The 21,209-nt window shown below is 37.6% G+C and overlaps 1 protein-coding gene across 2 annotated transcripts in view; it reads left to right on the forward strand.

Annotated features, from left to right (window-relative positions):
* Positions 1-3,336: 3,336 nt before the first annotated feature.
* Positions 3,337-21,209, forward strand: part of cdh19 (cadherin 19, type 2) — a 31,655-nt gene continuing 13,782 nt past the window's right edge. For both annotated transcript variants that reach the window (XR_003273370.2, XM_080306086.1), the window contains exons 1-8: positions 3,337-3,552; positions 9,632-10,010; positions 10,157-10,451; positions 12,238-12,357; positions 15,982-16,149; positions 17,216-17,403; positions 19,505-19,758; positions 20,995-21,131. Coding sequence is in view for 1 of the 2 variants with exons in the window: in XM_080306086.1 (XP_080162212.1) it covers positions 9,783-10,010; positions 10,157-10,451; positions 12,238-12,357; positions 15,982-16,149; positions 17,216-17,403; positions 19,505-19,758; positions 20,995-21,131 (1,390 nt within the window). In the remaining variant the exon portion in view is untranslated. The remainder of the gene's footprint in view (positions 3,553-9,631; positions 10,011-10,156; positions 10,452-12,237; positions 12,358-15,981; positions 16,150-17,215; positions 17,404-19,504; positions 19,759-20,994; positions 21,132-21,209) is intronic.

A 21,209-nucleotide genomic window follows, 5' to 3' on the forward strand; every position in this document is an offset into this window, starting at 1 on the left:
AATAACCACGTCTTTTTGCACAATCATTACTTATCATCAGATAAGCAATCTTGTTGTTGCTTGCATTTATATCCTTGAGCAGTGTTTACAAGTCTTTGCAACCTTTCTTTTGTGACCCAATTTCGTTTCCTCCATCAGCTCTGGCACTTGACAAATACGTAGTCTCATGCGGAGAAGGTAGGGAGTGGGAGAGGATGCTGATGTTTCCTGTCGAACACGGAGATCCACCTCAGGCAGCGTCAGCTCTGTCCTTATTTGTCATAAGTTTTCCCATGGCTAAAGACAAAGGCCAAAGAACGTATGAGGAACATGCATTTTTAATGTGACATCCTCATCAAATTCACCACAGTGGACTGAACTGAATGCCAATGATGTTTTATTTTCCCTCCAATTACAGAAACACAGTGCAACAAGGCAAATGCAAGCTGTGAAGGACAGTTTAGAACTCAATCTCTTGTGAACTGAACTTGTGAACTTTTTTGCGGTTGATTAATTTTTACAGTATTTTTTCCCAAAAGATTGTCAGTCACTTATCACAGTCTTTAAATAATGGCGAAACACATTGGTTTAATGTCAAAGCCACATTATTCCCATTTTGTACCTCTTGCAAAGAAAATGATGTCTTCATTGATAATGAATAATGCAGGATACTATATAAACAAGCAGTGTATCACAATTAGGTGTTACATTATTTATATAGCATCACATTCTGTTGAATGCTGATTTGACCAGACTCACCTTTATCTTGTTGCGAATATGCTGACCATTACCCTGTGCCCATTATTTGACAGTGCTGAAATGTCACGAGAGACTGAGAGATAGTCGGATTCACTGCTGTGTTCAGAGAGAGGACGAGAGCAGGAATGTAAATATTTCTTGCCGGCACTAAACCGTAGCTTTCATCTCTGATGTTCTTTTCAGTGGTCGCACCACACTCCATCATTATAATGAGGGAGGCTCAATTAGACAAGGTCTGCAATGGGGGTTTTAAATGTCACAGTGCAGGTCCTGACATTTCTCTGTTTGATATGGAATCAGAATGGGAGTGGAGTTCACAGGGAGAACTAATCTCAACTCCTGAAATAACAAATTCCACCCTGTCACAAAGCTCTGAGGGAAGGCTGGTGTGGTCACTTTGGAGACATTTAAACCCAGCAATCCTAGCTTGGCCTTCTTAGATCTTACTAATGATGGAATCTATTTGCATTGTTTAACTTTGTAATTAGCCCTCTGCGGTTTGTGTTTACAGGAACCATGCATTTTATCCAAAAGGTAATTGGTTTGTTACATAAATAGACTCGAGAATTACAAACTTTTAAGTTGTGGTAATTGGAGTCACCACCATTAATGTTTGTCTTCAAGCATACTTTACAGTGATCCTACTGCTACTGTTACGATTATCATGATGGTGTTATAATCTGTCTCAAGAGGCCGGCTAGATGGCACTATCAGTAACTTGCTGCAAAATAAATTCCATATACTTACTGGATATTCCATTAATTGCACTCCTTAGCTGCTTGTTATCAAATTCAAATTCAAATTCAAATTTTATTTGTCACACACACACAACCATACACAGTATGACATGGGGGTGAAATGCTTGTAGCTGTACAATGCCCGACCATTAAATGACAGAAGAAAAGTTCTACAATATTTACAATTTACTACAAAAATTTACAAATTAACTTAGGAATTTACAGTAAAGAATGTGCAAATAGCAGAAGAGATTAAATATCTGCAAATATCTAATCAACCAATTACATGACAGCATTGCATACCATGTAGCAATAATCGAGACAAATTCAAAACAGGCACGAGCATGTCTAGGAAAGGTAATTTAAATTACTTTGAACGTGCCATGTTGGCTGGCTGTTCTGAATCAAAGAAACTGCTGATCTATTGGGATTTTCCCACATAACTCTCTATAGTTTACAAAGAAAGGGGAAAATATCCAGGAAGCAGCAGTTCACTGGGGGAAAATATCTTGTTAAGGTCATCAGGGGCCATATGAGAATGGCCACACTGCTTCAAGCTGTTACTGGTGCCAAGGAAAGCACAAGTAACTCAGATAACCACTTACTTACAACAAAGGTATGCAAAGAGCATCTCTGAATGCACAACACGTCCAGCCTTGAAGCAGATGGGCTACAGCAGCAGAAGATCACACACAGGTACCATTCCTGTCAGCTAAGCAACTGTCAACAGCAAACCCAAGCTACAATTTTACAATTTCAAAAATTGTACAAATGTTGGAAAAAAAATGTTGCCTGGGCTGGTGAGTCTCAATTTGTGACATGCAGATGGTAGGTCTGAATCTGGTGTAAAAAATATGAAAGCATGGATCCATCCTGCCTTGTATCCACAGCTCAGGTGCCGGTGATGTAAAGGTGTGGAGGATATTTTCTTGGTAGACTACTCAAACTAGGTTCTTCAACATGACAAGAAATTTACATTAGAACAATGACCATAATGCACCTTTGGGATGTGGGGAAAGGGGCGACTCACATCATGAATGTGCAATATGCTATTATGTGATACTCTCATTTCTCAGGAAGAGGTACCTAATAAAGTGGCCAGTGCACGTAAAAGGTAAAAACTTAAGCAGCAGGTTATGTATACTGTATGTAAAAGTCTGAATTTCTTCAGCTTCAGTAAAGTCCAACTCTGGAAGAAGGAGCCACACTTTTTATTTAAGTAGAACAAATAAAGCAAACATACTGTTAAAGTCTTTCAGTGAAATAAAAAAAGGAAGTGGAAGAAAATGAAATGAAGGACAGATGTTTCCAAATTATGTGGTGGCAGAAAATAAAATAAAAGGACATTTGTACATACAAAAACAAAAACTCTCTTGTAAGTGTCATTTCTGATCATCTGAAAAGCAGATGATCCTTTATCCTTTATTTTCCAGCATATACCCCTAATTAACCCTTTAAGAACTCAGAGAATGTGGAGTACAATCTAAAATGATTTTCTTTGGAAAACGCTTGTAAAATCATTTTTTAAACATATTTAAAATGTGACCATAGCATGCGGGAACAGCATGCTCCCTCATCTTGAATGTCAAAAAACAGACTGCTGGCGTCCTATCGCTTGCAAAAATAGTGACCTTACAGTGGATGAATTACTGTCCTGTCAATGTTCTAGCTCAACTCTAATAAGCGCAGGATTGTTCACAGAAATAGGGAGAAAAAAAGATAGAAATCCTTTTGCAAGTCTGGGCTGTGACTATTTGCATGGTGATGAAGGCCCCGAGTGTTCTGCAGTGTTCAGATGTGAGTCCCTAACAATAGACCCTGTGTTTGTTCTTCTTCAGGAAGTTTGAGAAGAGCAGAAAAGGGGCAAAGAAGAAGAAGATAAGGGGAGGTCGTCAGTGGAGGGGATTACGCATTGTGAGGACTATGAGCATTTGCTTCTGCTATTGTGGTGACTGAATTGCTTTCCAGTACCAGGGTATTTAGTTAAGCAGATTGTGTTTTCTTACACTCAGCAATGATCTTTCTTGATGGCAGCTGGTGACAAGTGGCTTGGGTGACAGAAGAATTACACAAACAGGTAGGTGTGGTCTTGGTTGCTAAAGTGATTATCTTTTGTAAGAAGATAATTCGATGCAAGTTTATATATTCTCTAGAATAAGAAAAAAGAACACAAAGAATAACTTAGCTTGAAACATAAAAGCAGGGCACAGCTTCACTCCATGAATTCTAAATGAGCCTGTGGGTTCTGTGTATTAGTCACAGCAAGACATCTGTAAAGTTTTTGCTCTTTATAGATGGCTTTTGATGGAAAAATAGCTTCCTATGAAATATACTTTTTTATTCTATTGAGCAATTGACTCCTGTGTATATTCTACATTTTCAAATATTGAGTTAATGAAAAAGTAACAATTAAATAGATTATTATTACCTATAATGATGTGTGTTCAGTGTTTTGGGTCACTTATTTAAGGACAATAAACGCAGATATACAAATACCTGAATATACCAAAAACATTCTCACGATACAATTAAACAACCAAGAGAAAATGTGAATGGACATGTGTGAATAAACAAGGACTAAATGCTGGGCCACTCAGTACGCTAAACTGATGATTAGTTGTAGGCTATGGAGGACCATGATTGCTAAAATTACAAACCAGTAAAGAATGAAATAAATGACTCCATATATATGACATTTTATATAAATATATGCCTTCAAATGCCCAGAAATTAAAGTTAGAATAAAAATACACTTTATAAACTTATATAAAATGCTATTTTTTTTATTATTTTTTTTAGCATTTGATCGCTATAAACTTATTTTCCAGTTTTCCATTCCAAAATTTTCCATTTCATCTGTTAATTTAATTATTTTAAACTGAATTTTTCCTGTATTAGTTTAACGTTCTGTATGCACCCCCACCACATTTCTTTATGTTTTTGTGCTGCATGATGCAAAGAGGGCTTGTCATTCAAAGTGTGTTATGAAATCAGACATCTGCCTCTTGTATAACAGAACAACTGATCAAGAAAATTCCATTATGACGACAGAACGCTGTCTTCATAATGGAATTTTGCTGATCAGTTTCAATAGTACACAAATAAAAGCTATTCTTGGGTTATGGTTTTTATTTTTGGTGTGAGAGACAGCCAGGTCCAGATCCTGGATGCACCCCCAAATACATTCTGCTCCCTGAATCTAACCTATGAAATGCAACAACAGTGCTGCAAATCAAGACATTTTTTATAAAGTGAACATAAATACTCATAAAGAACAAATACAAATTAAGTAGATGAGACTCCTGATAAAAAACAAGAGAAGAAAACTTTCCAACAACCCCACAATTGAGTTATTAGATTCAAGATTCTTCCCTAAACTAATAATAGTAATTATAACTAATAAATAAACTAATCTAATCCAAAATTAATAACTGAAAACAAAACTGTTGGTAACTCCCAGCTCTAATTTCTAAGAGTCAGGAGTTACTAATATTGTTCTAATTTATCTATCAAGAGTAATGTTAATAGTTATAGTAAAAATTGTTGTCTAAAGGAAATCTAATAATTAATGAATAAAATTGCAAAAAGCACCTGAAGAATAACATCTGATGGATGTGAGGGAGGCAGACAGGAAGAACAGACGACCATGTTCCTTTTCTGGCTTTACATGTGGGCAGTTAAGCCTTCTATAGCCGATCAGCAGTAGGGATAAATCATTAGAGAGAGCAGTTTAATATGCATTAGAGAAAATACAGCAGGATGGTCAATGTACCAGTGCACAGGGGCATGTGTAAGAAATCCAAAAACACAATAATAAATTAAAAATGGATAAACTGATTCGTAACATGAAAATAACATGAAAATGGCACAGTAAATTAAATAATATAAAAGTAAATAAACACAAAGCAAGTCGTATCAATTCATGTATCAACTTGTAAATATATTCCTCAATGTTTGCATTTATTTTTAATGTCAAAAGTGATTAATTCAAAAGCATACTGACTTATTTATTCCATATGAGTCTGCCGTTTAAGTTATTTTCACTCAAAATATTTTCTCAAAAAATATCTGATATCTTCAAGCTTGATGTAATACTTTTGTATCAAACTTTTTATTATAATGAAATAGAAATTCACTGATTCCTTTTATTTTATTTTGCAATAACTCTAGTAGTATCACTTAATTACTGTTGATGGAAAAGAAAGGAGAGAAATAACAGGATGTAGTGCTGTTGCTGATTACCGTCAATGGAAATTCGTGACATTTTGCTAAGCAGCAATGATTTCCACTTGTGCACATAATAAAATCAAACAAATTACTTACTAACAAGTACATGATGGCTTGACATTCCCTGGTTGTTCTAGTTCATTCTCTGGACTTGTTTGACACCCCGATTAGAAAACAAGTGCTACATGTCAGTGTTACTGTTTTATGGAGCTGAACAGTAAACAACCAAGTCCCATGGTAGGCTCCCAAATGACCAATTAAGGACATTTTGTCTTAGAAGCTTGATCTTAAAGAAGTGAGGCTTAACAGATGTTTTTTCTTAAAGATTTCAAACAGTTGTATTCAAAGTGTATTTCAGTGCTTCCTTTTCTCAGTTATCATACACGGCACCACGTAAGAAGATGATTGACGGTTTATGCTTGAAAACCACAATAATTAATTATCTCATGAAGCTAGTATTATTTAGCAGTTAGAATGAGCATTGTATATTGATACTGACATGTCATCCACAATGTCAAGTGAAAGCTGCTTTTTCTTTATTGCTGTGTTGCAACATTTGTGTTGGCACATTAGACACAATTTAATAGCATCCCGGAACCATTCCTACAAAAGAGCGTCATTTTATTAGCTAGAACACATCACCATATAGGAAAATGATGTGACGGTCTCAGCGCATCTAGTGCTTAACATTGTGAGACTGCAGCTCATTGTCATTCTGTCATGTGGTAGAGTAGCGTTCTGTACATACAGGCTACAGGAGGTCTGCTAGAAATGGGAAGAAGGCCTATTAGAGGTAATGAATGGCTGTCAACCACAGGGCACTCTGCATGTACAGCATGTCATGCAGAATGAGAATTTCTTCTGAAAGGAACCGTGGAGTCCAGTGATCTTTCTTTCTGTTTTCTTGTTTCACTGCTTTTTTCAGACCATATGCATACCTGTAAAAATTAATAACTATGAAATCATAATCAAATCATAATCTAAAAGTCTTTTATGTAGACTTTGGCAGGTTCACCGTTATTATCAAGTACTATTAAGATAGTTGTCACCCATGGACATATGTTTCACTTGCTCCTTAATGCTTGCTATTTACAGGCCTCGAGCTATTTTTTGGCCATATTATTTTCCCAGAATTTCATCAGTTATTTGTAGAAAGGCCCATCTTGTTAAATTGGCATTAAAAAAACATCTGTTGACCTGTGCACTATTTTGGCCACACTGATATCCTCGGGAAGATTTTGAGGCAGACTCCTTGGCATGTTGGCAGCTGAATAGTTGCTCAGACAAACATCATTGAGGGCTCTTCTCTAGTTTTGGCACAAGGCGTTCAGTTTGGGCGCATGCTTGGCAGCCCTATGAAAGACCATAACGGCTCACGATTCACTGGCCACTAATTGGAATGTCACTCCACGATGCTTGGAGATATGAATACGGCCTGTAAGGACATACATAAGCATAAACACATACTCTTTTTCACGTTCTGTATCGAAATTGAATTTAAGAAATAAAAGGCATCAGTAATTGATTTTACCAGCTCATTACAAATAGGTCTTGACAGCCAATTTACTTTTACAAGATTAAACATGAACACTATGAGCTGTTAAAGCATTAATACTGGAGCTACTCTAACTGCTACAACAACTTCCTGGGGTATAGTGCATATTTCCACGGGAACCAGCGATGCTAACAAACCATGCACTGCTCCTGTGCAGCAGTCTGTATTAAAGCATTCACATAGTGGGACTGTATATGTTATGTGGTTATATTGCAGTGTCAAAAAATCCTATTAAGAGAGTTTAGAATTATGGCTATTGTGAATTCTATCCCTTAATGAGAACTGATCCCACTGAGTGCTGATGTAAGGTTTGCTGCTTGACCGGAGAGCAGTATAAAGTTAGGTTAAGGTTTAATGAGAAGATAAATAATTTGTGTTGCTTCACCATGTAGGACAGAAGTCAAAAATGAAAAGTGAAGTGAAAGAATTTCGAGTCTTTAATACATCTAAAATAATAAGGCAGAAAATAAAACTGGGGAAATTGTTGATAGACTATTATCAACTATAGTGGTTTCCCTGTGCAGCATAAAAGATAGATATTTATTGTCTCTAGTGGAAAAGAAAAACAACAGCACATTTAATTCCTATAAAGAGGATTGATGAATTTGTCCAAATTAAAGTCTTCTAACTTGAGCAATGCTGTCAGTGCAAGATAATGTATCTGTGTGGTCCTAACTAATTTGCTGTCTTGCCTGACTTTCATTGTCCTTACACTCTTGACCCTGATCTTGGTCCACATTATAATTGGTGCATCGATTTGACTCATAGTTTGTCAGAGGCATGTGTGTCTCTGTTTTCCATGTCTGGGCAGACATTGATCTAATTAGAAGTCTTCATTAGTCAGCTGCAGAGTGCAGTGTCATGCTTAAGGAATGATGTTCTGCCCCACCCCCGCCCTAGCCCCTTTCAGCACCACCATCACTATAACACAATACAGGCCCTTGTCTGGATTCAAAACAAAGGACTGTTTTCAGATGCTTTTGCAGGACTGCAGGATTATGAAAAAACAAAACAAAACGGTTCTCCTTTGATTTTCTATCTCAGAATTGTTAGATATCTGCTTTGTTGTTGTGCACTCATAGATATCAAACAGAACAGAAGTTGACAATATTTTTTATAAGAATCAACTTCCTAAATGCAGAACTGTATTTTAACAGCACTTTTAAATATTTCAACATTGTTAATAGTTAATCTTCAAGATGAGCTTGTTAACAAGTGTCAACAAGTGATTTGGTTATGTTTGCATTTTTATATGCAACCTCTTCTCATGCCTGGGGCATCAAATATTGCTGCTTGGCAAAACTCTGGCATCTCAAAATCAAACACAAGATGTTCTTTGGTATCTATACATGATGCGGTGGATGTAGGCAATAGCTACAGCTGTGTCTCCCAAATAATTACGTTTGGATGCTTGTAAAGGACCCCTTCCAGATAGCCATCTAAATATCCAGGGTACTGTATGCTTTGTAATTTTACATCAAATTTATGTAGAACCTACAATGTAGCCTGCTGCGGTTGCCATTATTTAAAGTTCTGTGTGAGGTGCCTCCACTGATCTACAATTTCTCTCTCTTCAAGTTGATACATCCTCTTTTTATCAATTTGCGTAATAGTGACAGAAGAGAAAATAGCATAGGAGAAAACAAGGAGGCTGATCACAGTCAATCACAGTTGACATGGAGACTGTGTTGACATGATGAGTTATATTTATAGGAAGTTTCACACTGGGTTAAGGCAAGTTTTGGCATAGATTTTCAGAAGGGTTTCTGGTTTCGACATATCGATGGTGTATATATTTATCTCTAAACTTCAATCTTTTCCTAAATGTAACCTAATTAACTCTTGGTTATGCAGCCTAACAAAAACCTGACAAATTAATTTTTAATTGCAGTTTTTCGTGAAAGTAAAAAAATTATTTAAAGAAAAAAGAAACTGGTATGTGAAAGCCCCCAAATAGGACAATAGGACACAGAATTTAGCCACTACTTTTAATATAGCACAAATTCTATATCCAAGTACCTTCAAGTTGTTTTTGTGCATGTTTAGAATCCAATCGTCTAATTTACTAATCATCAGTTATGGCTTAGTTAATGCTATAGATTAGATTATCATTTATTAATCAAATAGAGATCCTCTCAATCATATTTACATACCGCTGACAAAAGACTGGCCTTTTTATTAACTAGAGTATGCAAATATTTTCAGGGTCAAAAGTAAATATATTTTGATTAGTTCTCTTTTAATATTCCAATTTTTAAAATGTACCTTTTAAATCATAAAGATAATATTTTACCACTGACAGTTTTTCAGTCTCTGTGCCCCACTGAGAAGTTCTTAGTGCAGACATTAATTAAATTGTTAACTTTTATTTTAGAGACATGGTCATGCATACAAACCACATCATAACAAGATGGGATGCAGCACTGCCAGGATCATGAATTATGGTGCTGGTGAATGAAGAATTTGTAACATGGACCAGTGAAACTACTATCCTCTGTCCACTATCCACGTGAAGTGCAGAGGAAATGTATGGATGGACTGTAAAAATGAGCATGCCGAGTGTTTTGGCTGTGGCGATGGTGTTTTTTATGATTCCTGGTGGGGTGCTGAGTGATATGAGAGGTACTCAGGGTCTGGAAGCCCAACAATTGGCTCAGGGGTCCACTCATTTGCACCGTCGCCTGAAGAGAGGCTGGATCTGGAAACAGCTGTTTGTCCCCGAGGAAGATCCTACTCCTCGTGTTATTGGCCAGGTACTGCTTCACATTGAATGTCTGCCATGTCCTTGATATGGTACTTCCCTTTGAAAATGCATGCTTTCTAGTTACCTCGAGAAAATATGCAAAATTTAAAAAAACAAAAACAAAAACATTAATATACCTTCCTTTTCTTTTTGTAGCTCAAATCTGATTCTGATCAAGGTGAGTCTTCCATCAAGTACATATTATCAGGGGAAGGTGCTGGAGATGTGTTTGAAATAAACGAGTATACTGGGGAAATCCGGACACTGAAGAAGCTTGACCGTGAGGAAAAGGCGTTCTATGTGCTCCAAGCCCAGGCCATCAATAGATGGTCCAACGAACCAGAGGAGCCCCAGTCAGAGTTCATCATCACAGTGCAGGACATTAATGACAATGTCCCCCAGTTCCAGAATGAGCCATATGTGTCCAGCATTCCTGAGATGTGTCCAATTGGTATGTGTGAAAAAAAGTGAAAAAGTCCCTTTATGAAATGTTGAAAACACAGACACTAACTACATTTTAAAAGGTCATTTCTAACAGCCTTGGTTATGCTTTGTTAATGGTGTGCTTGTTAGAACACTTTTCACATTCTGATCTAGTGTTAGCAAGCTAATCTTGTGGCATTAGCATGCTCGTACTGGCATGTTGGCATTACAATTTAAACACGTCTTTGTCCAGGTCTAGCCTTTTTTTAAATTCAATAGTTTAGGACCAAAATTACCATCAGCAGTAGAGAGTCTCTAAATCTAAATCTCAGCTTTTACTACTTAATGTGTAAATAAGTATTAGTAATATTAGCGGTAATAGCAATATTCAACATACATGTACTTTTTATTGACTCTTATAAGAGAATTTCTAAGCTTCCACTTTGCTAGATGGCACTTCCTAGAAACAGTCAAGAATGAATGGGCTGTAGTTCAAAACCTTTCCGTAAGTATTAAGGACTCTTAATACTTACAGAGCCACGTTATTGCAATCGCTGCCTGTTGAACTTAGGAGAGAAATACTTAGGAGGCTGTTCTGTCACAATGAGTTGTAAATCTTTAACCCACTAATCAGCCTTCCTTTTAAGAATATCAACAAGAGCAAGAAGTCATTAGCATTTTTCACTTGAGTTTAGATTAATAATCAGTATTATAGTAGAAATTTTCTAAATTTCTTTCTTAAAATGGGGAAATAATTATTTCATACTTATACTATACAGGTCTTGCTCTTACTGACAGCTCAAAGCATTTTTACCTTTTATGTCAATCACTCTTCTTCACTGCTCCCTCCAAATTATTTTGTACAATTTCTGGTATTAATAGGACATGATGCCTAGATCTGTAAGGATCCGTCTTTTGTATTTAAAATATAAGTCACAAAAAGGAGTAATTTATTTGCAAATAAACTTTTTTCTGTCGTATTGATAAAAACTGACATGCTACTGAAATAAATTTTCTTAAATGAAATATTGACTGAAGACAATGAACAAAAGGTTATATGAATGTCTGTCATCTGTCCCTATTCAGGAAGTTAAAAATATTGGATTCTGTATGATAGCTCCAATGCCTTTATGGATAAATTTCTTAAATAATGTTATTATAACCACTGCCCTTTCATACCACAGACATTACCATTTCAATTTATATGTAATCTGCTTTAGCAGCATAATATCTAGCTCGTAATAAATCATAATGCATTTGACTCAGAAAGAGAAAGTGAGAGGTTGGAGTGAGGGCATTGTAAAATAAGAAATGCTGCGGTAAATCCCTGACTGTGTGAAAGACAGAGTGCTCTGTGGGAAGAAAGAACTAGATAGGGAAGAGGGCTGAGGGAGCAAAATATACTGTAAAAAGCAAAGCAAGGACAAGGATATGGTCAATGGAGAAAATGCGAGTAAGTGTGAAAGATGGACAGATAAAGGTGAATGAGAACGAAGGAGAGAAAACAAGCGGCACGTGGAGAGTGAGATGTCACAATAGGGCTGGAGAGGCTGTCACGCACACCTGCACCGCCTTACCGAGTGGTGAAAGGCCAAGGCTGCTTTGCCGCCCCCACCTTATCAACCCTTTTGCCTTAGTCAACATCCCTCCTCTAACCCTACCTCAACTATCCACCCTCTTCCATTTCCACTACTCCCCCCTGGAGCCAGTCAGACAGACCCTGCGGGACTATACTATAATCACTTTATTTCCCCATCGACTGGAACTGCTGCCTGAGCTAACTCTGACTGTGTGATCTGATCCCCCCCCCACAGGGACCACAGTGGCACAGGTGACAGCCACAGATGCTGATGATCCCATGTTTGGAAACAACGCCAAGCTCATCTACTCCATCCTGCAGGGGGAACCTTACTTCTCTGTGGAGCCAAAGACCGGTACATGATGCTGACAGATATAAAGTGTTTTAGTTTAAACTAGCCATTGTGTTTAATCAGGAAAATGTCCGATCTTCACTTTTGGCAAGTTTAACATTTCTTTTTAATTATAAGATTACATAAACTTACTTGGTAAATGTATCTCTAAGGCTTCAGTCACAGTCGAGTAAAATTGGACAGCAAACTGTGCAACCAGGAAACTGATGATTGGCAGTAATTGTGCTGCATTTGTTTTGCCGTCTGGGACCAATTGCTAGTAGTTGCAGTAACCACTTTCGTTCACAAGGCAATGGTTGCAACAGGCGCCTGGTGGGAGGCGAGCTCTCTTAGTCCAACTCAGATCAAGAACAACTCTAAATACTCTCAAAGAGATTGTCAATGGTTTGTAATAAATCACCATCCAATTTATAAACACTGATAGACTGCCAGCAGGTTGCAATCAGTCTCCCCCGATGAGCAGAACTCATCTGCTCCATCAAATAATAAAACACACAAGCGTGAGTTACTTTAGTTTGTAGTAGCCTATTTACTGTAAACTAAGCTAAATTTAACTCTGACAAGCGTGTTTTATATATGTGATAGTTGTCAAAATAGTTATTGGACTCAGCGACTAATTAGCAAGGAGAGATGGGTCAAAGTGGTCCTCTTGCTTTTTACTTAGTTCTTTGTCTTAGAAAATGCAGCTATTACCTTCTCCCTTAGCTTTGAACCACAAATTTGTGCTGTTCTTGGGAGAATGTGGGTAATTATTAAAATCAACTAGCTGCCTCCATTTGTTTAGAAATGTATAAATTAGAGATGGACCGATCCGATATTACGTATCGGTATCGGTCCGATACTGACCTAAATTACTGGATCGGATATCGGAGAAAAATAAAAAATGTAATCCGATCCATTAAATATCACGAAAGCACCTCACAAAACTTGCAACGCGCCGTAACTCACCTCAGAACGTTTGCGGAGCAGTATGCATCACGTGATAGAGCAGCTGTGGCATGCGGGACCTGTCGGTGGTCTGGATAGCATGTGGAGCTTCGCTAGCAACCCGGCATTTCATCTCCGACAAAGTTATCCCCGAGAGAAGTAAAGCAAGTGTGTAAGTCCATCTCTGAATGTTTGTAAAGCATTCCTGCGTTAAGCTTAACAAGCGACTGCCTCTCCTGCTGCTACTTCAATCATGAAACTGCTTAATGATCAGCTGATCGGCTTTTCTGTCACGAGTCCGTCTCTCTGGTTTGTTTTTGGCCCACTTTGCACCAGAAAGAGGAAACCAGCGGCTGAACAACAGCAGCACGTTTAAGCTTGATAAGCTGTTGTTAGAATTTATTTAATATTACTTTCTACAACAGGATCTTTTTCTATGTAGCTGACGCTGGTAACTGTGCAGGGGCGGATCTAGCAAAGTTTAGCCAGGGGGGCCGATAGGGCATGAACAGGGAAAAGGGGGCACAAAGACATACTTTTCTTTCTTATTCTCATTTAAAATGTCGAGCTTTTAATAAATAATTATCTGACACCCAAAGTTTTAATTTGATGTAAAATGAATAGAAGTCAATTACTGTATATAGTAACTATTAAGTCTAATATATATACCCTAGTAAGCTATAGTACTTTTTCCTTTGGGAAGGTACTATCTGTGCAGTCTGCAATTTTGTTGAAGAAAGATGTTGAATCTATTTAATATTTCTTGAAAAATAATTGATTTCTGTGCATTTTTTTTCACACTGCATCAAATTAAGGTTGATTACGTCGATTAAGCATCATGAGGTGGAGCGTGAGGGGTGGTTCCCTATTTTTTATTTATTTATTTTTGTTGTTGCTGGGAGTTGGAACCCTATTAGTTAGGTTGCTTAATATTTACGCTAAGTACTCTTTAAAATACCAGAATAGGGAGGATGGTGTAGGTTTAAGTTTATTAGATTGATCAGTATTGCTGAACTATGAAAAAAAAATTTTTGCATACAGGTATAACAGAATAGCTTTAGTGTAGTTGTTGTTTTAAACTTGAGTATGAACTTATACAAAATGCAGCAAGATATTTAAAAAACAGTTTTGTTGATTAAAAAACACTATATCGGATTCATATCGGTATCGGCAGATATCCAAATTTATGATATCGGTATCGGTATCGGACATAAAAAAGTGGTATCGTGCCATCTCTAGTATAAATTAAAAAACTGACCCTTTTAGATTTGAGAGAATGTGCCTGATGTGTAGATGTGTGGATTCTATGCAGTCTCCTTGTGGCACGTCCTCCCCTGACTTTGGTACAGCACTTCCCGTCTGATACAGATAGCAACAGATTTGAGATTTATCACAGTTAATCGGGGTATTTTCTCAAACAGACTGCATGTAAGTGCCAACTTGATGCAAGTTGGCACTTACATGATTCAGACTTGATTCACAGACTTGATTCAGTCAAAAACTGATAGCAGACGGATTCTGTCTCAGTGCCATTTCGGCATGTTTTATCACCATCTTGACTTGCTAACACCAGTTTGAAGATGGCAGCTAACTCTAAGTGGTCTTAGAGCTGGTCTCTGTCTTCGAAGCAACCATTTAAAAGGCAAGAAGATCATACGTCACATTCACAGTCGCACTAATTTTCATCATATACAACCACTTTTTCCCTAGAATGACTGGAGCCTAAAAGAGCTATTGACAGATTTAGCTACTTTTGAGGCCAGCTAGACAAGTTCATCCTATGACAGACAATGGATTTTACTAATGCCCACATGCATCCTCGCTATTTTCTTGTGTAAATCCGAGGTCAGTTACAGCACTTCCCACACATGTTATTGACCTTAACTGTAATAAGTTGGGGGAGGGCATCACCGGCATGGAATAAAATATTTTAATGCAAATTACTGCACTATGCAAAAGTCCAAATATGACTTTTTAGAAAGCAAATTGTTAGTTCAATTGAATATTGTTCTCATGTTGTTGCTAAGGATTGTCTCATTGCACTGAAGTCACACTGGGTTAAATATTTACACTTGGGTTTTAAGGGGTATTTTTTTTTTTTTTCTTTACGGGTTGTACGGAAGCCCCAAACGCAATTTCATTGTTCTTTGACAATGACAATAAATAAATACTTGACTTGACTTGATATATATATATTTTTTTTTGTTTAACTCCATCCAACTTCACAGAGCATGTTTGATCTTTTCATAGTAAAAATGGAGAATATGAAAATGTTTACGTCATTTCAACACAAGATTCAGTGAACATGATATTGAGATAAATTCAAATCCACAAATGGCCTATAAATTTGTCGGGTCAATCTAATTTGTTTGATTTAAATTGTTTACTGTTTACTGTTGCCCTCATCTTCCAGTTTGCCCAGACAGAGGAAGCATTAAGTCATCTGAAAGCCCTCTTAATATTCCTTTTTGTGCTGATTAAATTTGAAGACTGGACATTTATTGTGATGCAGTTTTACTGCACATTTTGCACAGCGCGCTCAAGTGCAACTTCAGGCAAAGTTTGTTTACTTACAGTTGATTGTAAAAAAAACAAAACAAAGCAAAAAAAATCACCCACAGATATATTTAATGCTGTCTTAATGAACCAAAGACTCCTCTTGGCCCCCTCCTCCTCTCTCCCTGTCTTATCTACCTGCAGGGATTATTGTAACATCTTGGCAAAATATGGACCGTGAAGCCAGAGAGCAGTACCAGGTGGTGGTGCAGGTGAAGGATATGCTGGGTCTCAGCGGCGGTTATTCCTCTTCCACTACGGTTACGGTCAGCTTGACTGATGTCAATGACAATGGACCCACATTCCAGCAGCGTGAGTCACAGATATGACTCACAGTGATGCAAACATTGGGCCATACACAGTGAGGGAATCAATGAAAGAGTACAAAGCACTGCAGTCTGTGAGGACATGTTTAATATTATACCTATGAGCTATTTATTTGATCACACTTCTCCGGCTCGGGTGGGTGGTTTGTGCTGCATTCAGCTGTCTGTTATTCAGCCAGCAGCCAAAATTAAAAGATGGCAGGCTTGAGAGACGAATGAGAGAGAGTGAAGGAGACAGCAAAGGCGATTGGGATGTTTTGCTCATTTTGCGCTTGTGTACATGTTCCATACACTGGATGAATTTAATCATTCACACACGAGAGGACATTTGTCATGACCTTTGGAAGCAAACCTAGCTTTCCCAGTGATAAACCCCACTAAATGAATGCCGTGGGAAGAAATCAATTCTGTAGGACTGAGACAGCAAGAATGATACCTTTAACTATTAATGTCACATTCACATTCATTGAATGTGTCCCATGGATTTTATGTTCAGTCAAAAGGCCTTTTAAATATTGTATGGCCACACTTTGCTTTGAACCATGTCCTGTGTTTTGTCACGTAATTGCAAATTATTATCGGCACAGTTTTTTTTTCTTCACAAGCAGCTGGTTTCCTGTCGAGTGTCGAGTTCCACCCAGTTGTGGCAGCCATCCAAATGGAGTTGCTCAAAGACACAATCACATTTTCTCATCTTCTTATTACAGTTAGGCTGGGATTATGTGTTGCCACAACTTATCTTTGACTCACACAAATTGACCCTCCACCACAATGTTCTTCCTTCTTATCACTTTATAGACAAGCAGCCTCTCTTGACTAGCTATTAACAAGTTACTGTCAAGTTCTGTATACTGTGTTCGGGTGGAGAAACTTTTTCATTTGTTGTTTTTTGCTCCAAATTTAGCAACTTTTCAAAGTGTCATTGCAGACAGCACAAGTACCAGTTTGGTATCAACTAAATTTTGTATTCCTTTTAATATCCTGTTCCAAGGTTCATCTTCTGAGCCCAATGGCATCAAAATGATTCATAGAAAATATTCTTGTTTCTTCAGACCTTTACACCTTTGCTGTCCCCGAAAACGCAGCCATCGGCACCACAGTAGGCAGAATCATGGCAGAGGATGGAGACACTGGCATCAATGCCAAAATGACCTACAGTCTGGAGGGTGAACTGGAAGAAAGCACTTTTATCATTAAAACAGACCCAGTAACACAAGAGGGAGTGATTCTACTGGCCAAGGTGAATCCCTTTACAATATCTACCTCGAATATTTAGATTCTCTGTGAATATCTGTGCGTGTGTGTGTGTGTGTGTGTGTGTGTGTGTGTGTGTGTGTGTGTGTGTGTGTGTGTGTGTGTGTGTGTGTGTGTGTGTGTGTGTGTGTGCATTCTATAAATCTATAGCTGCGTATGAAAATGTAAAATCGGCAGAGCAGGTTGGTACTTGAAACATTCTGGTTTCTGTTTGAAGTCTGCAAATAATCTAAATTTACCAGTCACTTTTAAGCAAGCTTTGGTTACATACAGTTAAACAGTTCAAGTGGAGAGTAAAGGGTAGATTGCATTTGTTGAACAACAATCTCAAAACTACCAGCTATACTCAATGATCTTTGCATGGCACAGGAAACCCTGAGCTTCTATTCAGATATGCTTTCTACAAAAAAAGAAGAAATGGCTGTTGTTTTGGAGAGGCTAAACCAAACAACTAACCCAAGATTTGTGTGTGTGTCTGTGTGTTTGTCTAGCCACAAGTCCTTCTCTGGGTTGGGCATTTGGGTACAGCAGTACTTGAAAGTACTTTGTGTTAAAACACAATAACATAAAACATTGAAATATTGAGAATAAAGTTTTAAATTTAAGCTAATGGCACTAATGTCATTAGTGTACAGCTGCTGGACCTTCTACAAAAGGCCTTGTGTAGATGACTTAGTAGATGAGTAAACAAGCCTGGAAGACTTGGCTTCATTTGTGCATTGTGAAATAGGTAAAAATGGTGAGATGGAAGGATTTTGATGGTTACACCTTTGTGCAGTACAGAAGGGATGATGCTGTATCAGACAATCGGGCTGCAGCTGATGACATTTCTCAAGTCCAGAAGAACCCAAGTACACACAAGAATGCATATTGAGATGGATGAAGGGAGTTGACCTTATTCTCGACATTTCCGCTTTATTCTCAAAAGAGTGTTTCAACTTTATCCTCAAAATTTCAACTTCATTCTCAATATGAATAATAAAAAACGTCTTTTGACTATTTTTGTTTCTTAAGGTGGCTCTAATAACAATCAAAATTGATTGGTGTTACATATTAATATTAAGAACCAGAAATTGCATTAAAGTATTCATATCTCACGAAAACAAAAAGGATCACTATAGTCAGTTGCAGGAAAATGTGAAGGGACAGCAAACAACACACACGTACATATATATGAATGGCATGTGTCAGTATAACCAAGCATTTGCACTAAACATACACGAGCCTAACTTTTCTTATAATCTGTTTTCAGTCAGTGCTCATAGTTAAGCTAAATGTCATGTTTCACTCCTTTGCAAACTGTCAGACTCCTGTGTCTATTGACAGACTGTGATTGACAGCCAAAGCATGCTGTGCAAATGATCAGCAACTGCTTCAACAGAACCAAGCCAAAGGGTGGTCCAAACCTGTGTGATATTGTCTGTGTGTGTGTTTATTTATTTATTTATTTTTCAGTGAAATAATCACATCTTGTTGCAAAACCACAACCACAAGGCCAATTAATCTATTGGTTAATTCAGAGAACATTGAAAAGTTATTGACCGAATTAGTTCAAATTAATAACAAAAATCAGTTCCTGAATACCGTTAATACACTTATATAGAATGAAGACTGCTGTCTGGGTGTTGGTGAACTTATGATTTCACCTTATTCACTTTACTTTTTCACACTTATATGCAATACCTCTCTCAATTATAGAACAGGAGATTTCAATTTAGATGCCGTGATCATGAAATAAAATAACAAACATTATTGACTCTGTTTCTGAATCATCCTGGGAAAGTGGTAATGGTTTGCATGCTGTTTTCTTATTACTAGCAGCATGTTAATCAAAACTGCAGCATTATTTAAGTGCATACTCACAGCTGGTAGCATATTGACACTAACTAAACAAGTCCAACATCCAGTCGCAGTCATGTCCTGCTCTCCTCAGAAAAAATTATCTGTTTTACATACAACTTTCTTTGTTTTTCAAAAGTTGTATCTGTTTGATTTAATTGTGATAAATTATGTTTTTTTTATTCTTCTTGTAACAACCTCTGTTCTAATACAAGCTATAAAAAGTTGAGTATTTCTTTCCTTCGCAGCCTTTGGACTTTGAAGTTAAGAGACGTTTCGACATGACCGCTGAGGCGGTCAATGACCACGTGGACACTCGTTTTCTGAGTTTGGACGACTTCACTGATAGGACGACAGTGAAAGTCATTGTGAAAGATGAGGATGAGCCACCTGTTTTCCTCTCGCCAGTCTACGAGTGGAAACTTCCTGAAAATGCAGCTGTGGGAACTGTGGTTGGCAGCGTTAGTGCTAGAGACACTGACACTGTCAACAATCCCATCAGGTAATGTGAACTGTCTAAACCAGGAAGAATGGCATATGCCATCCGACTACCAGTACGATAATGATAAGGTAGATACCCAAGCTGGCATGGGCTGAGCATCTTTAGACAGCTTCCTCTACAGGGTGAAAAATCATTTCATTTCAAATAGTGTTACCGGTTCGGTGCATCCATTTTTACCCTTGATCTCTGGATACCCTGTACATGGTCATATTTATCTCATATTACTTTAGTAGGAAATGAGCCCTGCTGAATAAATCATGACAGTTTTTTTTTTTTAACCTCACAGGCTTTTCTATCTATTGCCGTGGTATTATCACAAAGCAACGTTGCTAGGACGTGGGAATGTAATAAAGCACCATACGAGGTGGCATATGGAATTGAGATTTGCAGTCATTTGCAAGTGGGGCACGTTGCAAAGGAGACAGCCGCACTACTGGTGCCTGTAGTCCATCTCAGCAGAGCTTAAGAATGGCAGGTGCTGCATATCATCTTCAGCCTAGCGTCTATTACTGTCCCTTTGGTGACAGTGTCTCATTGATTAATAAATTCAGGCTGACATTTTAGTGGTTTCCGCAGTTCTAGTAAATATGATTAAAGTTGCTGTGGTCAAATTCCCCATGCTGTTATCAGCAAAGTAGCTCACAGAAAGATTGCATTACTCTGATATCCTAATTTACCAGGTTGTTCTAATCACTTTTTATTAAGAGTCCAATGATGATGAGAAAGTGGTATACAATAAAAATGGTCTGGTTTGCTTGTGATAGTTACATTCATGCTGCCTGACGATTATTTTGACAAAAAATTGTAGATCAACTTGTCACCCATTACCAGCAAACATGCCACAAAACATAATATCATGCAAGGCAGCTATTATTTAATTGCCATAAAAGCTTGTCTCTTTTTCCATGGTTACAAATTTCCATGTCTACCTGCTTTTACCTTCTATTTATACACTTATGTCAAAACAGAAAATGTCTTTGGTCAGATTAAAAATAATATTCATTTTAAATAACTGTGAAAATACAATGCCATCTGCATGAGGTGCTTTGTTTTCACAGTGTTGTTGTCGCTGTGTCAGACTAGCTCGTGTGTGTACTTGCTTTGTTGGATATCTGTCAACAGATTAAAAAATTGAGCAGTTTGCCTAATTAATCTCCCTGTGGTATCGCAATGTTTTGTTTGCCCAGAAAACAACCTTTCCTTCTAAATGGTATGTCTCCATGATTTTTCTTCCAGATACTCTGTTGACAAAAGGAGCGATACCACAAAAGCTTTTAAAATAGACCCAAACAATGGAACGATAACTGTCGCTAAGTCTTTGGACAGAGAGACTGCAGCCTGGCACAATGTGACAGTTGAAGCTAAGGAAACAAGTAAGGAGAGTTTCATGTTTTTTATAAGAGCGTATGGTAATGTTAATGGTTGACTTATGGCACAATTATTCCCAAACG

The sequence above is a fragment of the Astatotilapia calliptera genome, chromosome 9 (genome assembly GCF_964374335.1).
Source record: "Astatotilapia calliptera chromosome 9, fAstCal68.1, whole genome shotgun sequence".
Taxonomy (NCBI): Eukaryota; Metazoa; Chordata; class Actinopteri; order Cichliformes; family Cichlidae; genus Astatotilapia; species Astatotilapia calliptera.